Source organism: Ailuropoda melanoleuca, chromosome 2, assembly GCF_002007445.2.
Source record: "Ailuropoda melanoleuca isolate Jingjing chromosome 2, ASM200744v2, whole genome shotgun sequence".
Lineage (NCBI taxonomy): Eukaryota > Metazoa > Chordata > Mammalia > Carnivora > Ursidae > Ailuropoda > Ailuropoda melanoleuca.
This window is the reverse complement of record NC_048219.1, coordinates 74,568,590-74,577,264: the sequence shown is the minus strand read 5'-3', so window position 1 is coordinate 74,577,264 and position 8,675 is coordinate 74,568,590. Positions and strand designations below refer to the sequence as shown.

General features: G+C 41.4%; 1 protein-coding gene across 1 annotated transcript; it reads right to left on the bottom strand.

The window, feature by feature from the left end:
- Positions 1–5,990: 5,990 nt before the first annotated feature.
- On the bottom strand, positions 5,991–8,650 carry PRMT6 (protein arginine methyltransferase 6). Its single transcript, XM_034653990.1, has one exon. The coding sequence runs from the start codon at positions 8,593–8,595 to the stop codon at positions 7,468–7,470; it is 1,128 nt and encodes a 375-aa protein (XP_034509881.1). The 5' UTR covers positions 8,596–8,650; the 3' UTR covers positions 5,991–7,467.
- Between the last annotated feature and the right edge of the window lie 25 nt (positions 8,651–8,675).

Here is an 8,675-nt window from a genome sequence, read left to right as displayed (position 1 = left end):
ATAGCAGCCATATCCTACCAGTGCTCTATTTATTCTCCTTGTGTCACTTTGCATCCCTCTCCCTTTTTTTCTTGTATATCTGCTCTCCCCGTACTTTTAACTTTCTTCACTGGTAATCCTTAGTTGGGGGACTGTCCTTCTGCCATGAAAACGGCCATGCCCACCCAGGAGAGCTGGGAAGTGCCAAGAAATTTATATCTCCCCAGGGGCAGGCACTAACCAATGTCTGATGGGTGAGAAGGTATGAATGTTCCAGCTACCTTGCTCCCTAACTGGGGACATTCTGAGCTGTGATTTGTGCTGTTTCCTGAGCATCTCTGCGGGACTGAGCCAAAGTTCCCTTTCTGAGGATTTGGTTTAATATCACACTCCAGTCTCATCTCCTTCCCTTCCTAATTCTGCATCCCAGCTGCCCTTTCGGCATTTTCTGGGAACGATTCTTGATAAACACTTTTGTATGTATCTTTGTCTCAAGGTCTACTGATGGGGATCCTGACCTAAGACAATGACCCACCTATTTTCAGTGACTATGGATGAAACCGTAACTCCTGAGAGCCCGGGCATCATAGATAGGAGAGTGTACTAGGTTAGATGCTCAGACTTTAGGGGATGAGTCCCAAGCTCTGTCACTTACTCTCCATGTGGTCTTGGGCAATTCACCAAACTCCATGCCTTTGTTTTCTCATCTGTATGATGGGATTGATAATAGAACTACTTCATAGAGCAATTTCAAAGAGTAAATAAGATAATGTACTTAAAATGCATATAGCACATTAGGCACTCAATAATGATTTAAAAATTAATGAGGATGCTTTATATAAGTACGGGGACTATATGTATGCTGAGGCCTGTCCAACAAAAGGAGAGGTTTCCTTTAAATGAAAATTTATAATAGATATGGAGCTTTCCTTAGGATGAAAGAACATTATTTTATTATGTATAACTGATGTGGGGTAAACAAAGTTAATACATCATTGATTTTAATGGGACTTTGCACAGTTTGATTAATATACCATTATTGCATAAAAACATTCTACGTGCTGAGAAGTAGGAGCTGGTGCATTTGAATATCATTTGGTATAAAGTTTCAGCATATGCTATTTTCACTGTATGTCGCCGTGCATGCATTATCATCTGCTATAAAATAAATCAGATAATGAATCAAAAAAAGAAAAATGGTATCTCCCTACAACTATACCACATATTTTAACACTGAACAATATAACATTTTGATGTCTTCAATAACATCATTATGGGAATGGTGTAATGACCACATCTTTTATTGGGCTACTTTTACTTTTAAGAACCTTAACTGATTGCTTAGAGTAACTCAACTGTTCTCTTATCTATTTAAGAACTTACTATCCTGAAGACAATTTTTCTTGGGCCCAGTACCATAGGATTACTTTATATGTGAACCAATTTTATAATAATGTCTGGGCTCTATAAAATCCCCCTGATTGGGGTTCAAGCAAAGCTAGCTGATATTAAATTGTATTTATTGCAAACAGCACATTTCCTGGTAATTTTTAATTTCATTTTGCATTAAAATCCCCATGTAATTGCTGTCATTCTCTTTATGTTTTCTCCTAATTATTCTGACTAGAGTAAATTCTCAATTATTCAGGGACTGTATAATCTGTAGATTTTCCAAATCCTGTTTTTTTTTTTTTTTAAAGATTTTATTTATTTATTTATTTGACAGAGATAGAGACAGCCAGCGAGAGGGAACACAAGCAGGGGGAGTGGGAGAAGAAGAAGCAGGCTCACAGCGGAGGAGCCTTGATGTGGGGCTCGATCCCATAATGCCGGGATCACGCCCTGAGCCGAAGGCAGACGCTTAACAACTGAGCCACCCAGGTGTCCCCCAAATCCTCTCTTTTTGTCTTTTACTGTACATTCTTAACCATTTAAATGTTACCTATTTTTATAATTAACCAGATGATAAATGATCGTAGAGTGAGAAGCTCACATTAAAATAAGCAGTTTGTTATTTTTATAGAAACTCCTGGTAAATGTGTGAATAAATGCATAAAATGAAAGTTTTAACCATTTTTGGACCTTAACCCATTCTCCACCAGCATTTATAATTTAAAATTAGAATTCTACACTTTGTTCTTAAATATGATAATTTTACCAAGAGCAAGGCTGCAAGAGTTTTTTGTTTTTGTTTTTGGGGTTGTTTGGTTTTTTGTTTGTTTGTTTTTAAAGGCCTAATGTCATCCCATTCCTTACCACCCATTCCTAAACTGCCCAGAGCTTGAGATAATGGAGTCTGGAGGCTTTGTTCACAAATTTGAAAGGATTAAGGAGTTCTTAAATAGAACAGTCCTTGAATCAGTTTAGAAATTAGGCTGAAATAAGGGCAAATATCAAAATAAGCAGTAGTTTGTAATCAATCAAAATACTCTTAGTTATGTTCTGAGCCCATTACTTCAGAAAAAAATTTACCCTAAGGATATGTTGATGTGGGCAAAACGTATACACGGGGATCTTAATTTTCACTTACGTTCTTCTCTCACTAACTTCATATCTCTTTGACCACAAGATATTTTTTATGTTGCCCTTGGACTTCAGAGAAACACCCACTGGCCCCAATTCCATTATCTGACCATCTTCCGAACACTCAACTATTTTCCTTTCACTCTACACACGTCAGGATTTCTATTCTCCTTTCCCTACAATAAATAGATTCATGCTGAAGGATGGTTATGGCCACCTGTAAGTCTCCCCACCTCCACTGTATTTCCCTTTTAAGAAAATTTGCATTAAAAAGAAAAGATCTGCAAACCCAATGGAGTTTTGAATCCCTTTAATTTCTGGAAGTTGAACAAAGAACAGAATGTTCTGCTGTCATGCATGTTTCTGTAAATGAATAAACTCAAATGATATTGATAAGTACAGGAGCAATGTCAGAACATCACGTGGATACTGGTTGGTTTATTCATACTACCAGGCAACAACCGCCAAACAGAAAGTACACTGACACACTTGAATGCAGCTCATCAGAAAGAAAGCTATCACACCCTATGTTCTTCCTCTTGGCGTTGTTCGGCCACATGCTGTAGGTCTTGAAATGTTTATTAAACCTCCACTCCATTTTTGTACATTTTGCGTTGTCTCAGGACTCTCCCTTTTGCTCTTCCATCAGGCTGTCTTATTTACTGCAGCATTTATTAGGATTAGCATCTTTTAAACTGCTGCTATTTTTATTGATGTTCTTAGTACTCCTGGTTGCAAAGTTTTGATTGTCCACCCAACCAATTTCCCGTTACTTTTAGTGCATAATATTGCAGAATGTGATGTGACTTTCACAAATATGTACAACATGTGATTGCAAGAACACCTGTTAAGCACTTTAAAAAGTATGGGGAGGATTTACTTCCATCCTTGCTTCCTTTTCGAGCAGGGGGCAGCCTGGAGAAAGGAGGAATGTTTTCCTTCCTCACAGCTCTCTGTATTCTAAATGTCTGTTATAAGTGATTGTTTTTATTTTTTTATTTTATTTTTAAAAAATATTTTATTTATTTGAGAGAGAGAGAGGGAGAGAGTGTGCACAAGCAGGAGGAGGGGCAGAGGGAAAGGGAGCAGCAGACTCCTCCAGGAGCGGGGAGGAGCGGGGAGTCCGATGTGGGGCTCTTAACCCCAGGACCCCGAGATCGTGATCTGAGCCGAAGACAGATACTTAACGTACTAAGCCACCCAGGCACCCCATATAAGTGATTGTTTTTAGAGTTAAAAAGGTAGCTACTTGATCAACTGAAAACTTCATCAGTCTTTATTCCAAGTTATTATTAGAAATAAAGATGAATGTAATCATCAAAGCTCCCAGAGAAGTGCAATTCCAGTGTTACTGATCATGTCTTTTTATTAAAATTTTGTGTTTAGTTAGGTCCAGATTTTTTGTTTCAAACGTCTCATCCTACAAGCATATATAATATTTTGAGAAATAGTCTCATTAATCATCTTCCTCCTTACCATCACATTTTTCTCTGAGGATCTCATGTTCTATGTGATGATAAGTAACCCTTTTGCACTTGAGAAGCATTTTAAGGTTTAGAGCTGACAAGAGGGCTGGCTTTTCATCCTCTCCTCTCGCTTCAGCAGAGGTGAGTTTTAGTTGGATGACGTCTTTCCAGGCTAAAGAATGTATGCAAACTACTGATGTAGGTAATTTTATTCCCCTACTGTATCCCAGTTGAGGGAAGCATTTGCTTATTTATCGTAGAACCTCATTGTTAGATAACTGGTGTTTATTACATCCTTAAATGAGTGAACACCTATTTCATTGGATGCCAGTACCTATAGCCAGAACGGCAGAGTTCATCTACTTTTCTTTGCTACTGCATTGAGCATTGTTTCCTGGGGACGTCAGAAAGAATGCCACACTTGATTAGCCTTGTTAGGGAAACAGGTACAGTGTATATTTCATGAGTACCTAGTAATATCAACCTTGAGATCCTATATACTGAAGGTGGCTCTTTGAAGTCTATGAGCTATATCTCCAATGGAACTTTTTTAAACTAAGAGGTTGTTTGCGGATAGGAATTGAGATGCTTGTGTTCAACTGCCAAGAATTAGTTAGGTAACCTTAGGGAAATCCTTCAATATCTGTGTAAGTCTTTTCCTAACACCTATAGCATCCCAAGTAGCCCATTATCATTGATGTAGTTCCCTTTTTGGTTTATCCTATGAACGTACCTACTTGGAAGCAAAAACTATGTTTTATTGGTTTGTATCCTAAGTGCTTATCACAATGACCTTTATCTGGTATACTCAATAAAATGTCCATTGGTCCAGTGAATTAATGTAGGTGTTTGGAAAGTTTCACAGTGCTAAATAAATGTAAGCTATCTGAAGCAAACAGGTAGAACTGCATCATGTTTTTCCCTCTTTAGGGCTGACAGTTCTTCCTGTGGTCCAAATAACCCTAAGCAATCAGTACCAGCTCAGAGAATGGACAGTGCCTGGATATTGGAGCATGTCACGCTCTCATCCTTCTGGAAATGTTGTCACTCCAAAGGGCTTGGGATTCCTTTGGATCACCTGGTGTCCAGTCACACACTGCTCGTCATACACAGCCATGCTGATACTGCCAAACAAACCTGTAAGAAAATCAAAATGTTAAATATTTATTCTGTAGCACATCTTACACGTGTCCAAATGCTTCAGATTTGCATAGTTTTCTGTAATTACAACAGCTAGAAATCACTGAGATTTTATTGTGTACCAGGCACTATCTGCTTGTGTGTATTAACTACATTCCGAGCACTACATGTATCACGTTTCTGTGGAGCAGGTATGATCGTTATACTCTTTGCATGAGAGCACTGGAGAAAAACAGAGGGTAAGTATTTTGCCCAAGGTCACAGGGTTAGTGGTGGAGCCTAGGTTCCAGCAGGATCTGTCCAGCTTAAGTGTTAGCTTTCAGCCATATGCTATGCTGCCTCTTAAGGACTAATTGCTTTAGCAGCTATATTTTTATAATTCATTTTTCTTTTGGGAAACAGTAACAAGAATATTAAAGCTTACTTTGCCTAATTATGAAATACTTACTTTTTGCTTCTATAGTTACTTTAAGTTTTAACTGGTGCTCTCTTTGCATGCTTATGTTGGTGACAAGAATTCTGTAATACACGCATATTTATAAAAGATATATTTTTAAAAAATGGAATTCAGGGGAATGCTTTTGTCTGCCCACACAGCAAAGGGGCTGTTACAGGAAGTTAAAAAAGATCAGAAATCTACCCAAAACCATACACTAAATTCTAAATAAATGGTCATCTTATAATGTATAGTTGACACTAAAAAAAAAAGATCTATTTTATACCTCTAGCTTAAATCAGGCCTACCTTGCTATGACTGCAGCATTTACATAGAGTGTTAACTATCAAAATGGTGACAACTATCGCTGTTATTGCTTGGATCTTGTAAAGTCATTGATTTTGTATGTTTCCCTTCATAACGGAAGATCTCATGTTAACACCAAGTTGGTTGTAATACTTTGGTACTTTAATATGTGATGAATAAAGGAGAAAACTCAGTTACAATAAACAAAACTATGTTGGATCACTTCAAAGACCATTTTTTTCACACCTGTTTTCTATTAGCATACAAAAGCTACCGGTATGAAGAAAAAACATACATTAAGCATAAATTACCCTGCAGCTGTATTCTGAAGGGGTTGTAACACTTTTCTTAAGAACTGACAATATTCAAAAGGCAAAAGCATTATAAGTCACAGCACACAAGACTTCTTACTTCATCTATAAAAATAGAATGCCAATGTTTTATTTGCCACAGGGATAAGGAGGGAAACATCCGTGAAATAAATTTGATAACATGACTCACACTTCATTACAAATGATTTTCCGAAATTCACAACTTTCACATTTGGCTGAGCTAAAAAGAAAGAAAAAAAACACCACCACTAAAAAAGGAAAATTCACTTGATGTAAGTAGGCCAGATCACATGATCCCTCTAAATGAGAGTTTAAATGAGTGCACTTCTCTAGCTGGGAAAATATTTTCCTTAATTTAGAGAGCCTAAACAATCTACCCAATAAGATGAACAAACCCTTGGGTTAGGTTCAGAAAACCTTCTATCAGCTGGTTTAATAAAAATCACACAAAGCTCTATTATTTAACATACATGAAACATTTCCGTGGTTAAACCTTAATAATAAAGACAAGAATAAAAAAATCCCTACTACTTCACTGTCTTTCAGATCTTTTTTCTCCTAAATGTACCTTCTAGATTTTTGGGGTGTGCTGCACAATTATATATAGCCTATTTTACTCAATGGAGAAATGTGTTCAACTTTAGCACCCTATGGAAATAATAAGTTTAATAACAGGTTTATTCAAACTGCTTCCTCACTCTACTCCCTCTCATTACCAGAAGCAAAGTTTATTTAAAAAAACAATGAGTTAGAAGTACTGAAACCTAGAGGCACCTAGGGAAGGAGGGAATTTAGAGAACATTAGAATATGGCTCTGGAGAGACAAATATTTTAGTCATATTGGAAATTTATGGAATCTTAACTAAACCCCTTTACCCTTCTCCCTGGCTTCAGATTTAGATGTGAGGTGTCAGGGATGTGCATGAAGCCTTCATAAACTGATTATTTTCTTCTGTGTGTTTACTTTCTTCCAGTCAAACGAAAGAACTAGAAATACAAGTGCTTGGTACCACATGCTTTTGAGACTTAAAAAAGCCCATTAATAAACAAGCTGTTTTCATCGTTGGGGGCATCGGGATTCACTTTTTAAATAAATTTCGCCGGAAGAATCTCCTCGAAGGGAGACTGAAGTCACTCTCCCTAGCCAGGAGCCATGAGGGAAAAAGGAGACAGAAGATATTGCCCCCTACTTGCACGTGGGATCTTCCTTTCTCCTCCGACCCCCCTCCGCCTATACCACGCAGGTCTGGCCGCCTCGGGAGGTAGTTGGGAGAAAAGGCAACGCTCAGTCCTCCATGGCAAAGTCTTTGGTCTTTTCCTCCTGGTCGCCTACTTTGTAGCGCAGAAGCACGCGCAGGAGACGGTGGTTGTCCCGGGAGGGCAGCAGCGTGATCTCTCCGGAAATGTCCGTATCTTGTTCCACTTGCACAGGCTCGTTCAGGTAGAGGAGTGCCTGCTTCCAGTGCGTGACCGGGTGAAAAGGCGAGGTGGACAGCACCAGAGGTTTCTCAGAGTCCCCTCCGGGAAAGGTCACCTGGAACCAGATGGCAAAGCCGTGCATGGGCGCTGAGCCGTAGCAACTGAAGCGGAAGCGCCCGCCCACCCCTGCCTCCAGCTCCTGCTCCAGGCCGGTGCGGGCCAGCTCCAGCTGGGCAAAGCACTGTGGCCGGGCCAGTACATCTTCCCCGGACAAGCCCTGCACCACGATCTCCGAGTGGCCCATAAGGCAGCGCGTGGCGAAGCTCTCCAGGCAGCTCATGTCCACACCGTAGAGCTGCTTCACCTGGCTCCAGAAGCCCAGGCGCAACTCCAGCGTCTGGTCGCTGATGGGCGCCACGAAGAGCTCGGCGGAAGCCGGCAGGAGAAGACCGCCCTCCTTCAGCCACTTGGTCCGCGCGTAGAGCACAGAGCTCAGCATAGACTCGTGCAAGAGTCCGTAGCCCATCCACTCGCTCACGATGGCATCCACCTGCTCCGGCAACTCCACCGTCTCCACCGGCCCTGGCAGGACATGCACCCGGTCCTCCAGCCCATTGAGCCGCACCACCTCCCGGGCCTGTTGCCAGATGGCGCTGGCCTCCACCGCGTACACGCGCCGGGCCCCGGCCTGCACACAGAACATACTAAGAATGCCGGTGCCCGCTCCCACGTCCAGCACAGTCTTGCCCCGCAGTCCTGCCCAGTTCCGCAAGATGCCCAGGCGGTAGGCATCGGTCCGGACACGGTCCGCAATCATCTCCTCGTGGACCGATATGTCTGAGTAGCACTCGTAGTACAGCTGGTCACGCTCCCGCCTAGCCCTCCGGGGTCGCGGCAGGGCCGCCTCCTGCTCTCCGCCATCTTCCTCTTCAGTTCCCTCCCCTCCTTCGCCGCCGCCCCCCGACTCAAGCTTTCTTTTCTTGGGCTGCGACATCTTGGCGGCTCCGACCGACTCCCAGCGGGCGTTGCGCGACTCCGCGCGGGCTCCAGAAAGCGGGGACTTCTGGGACTTGT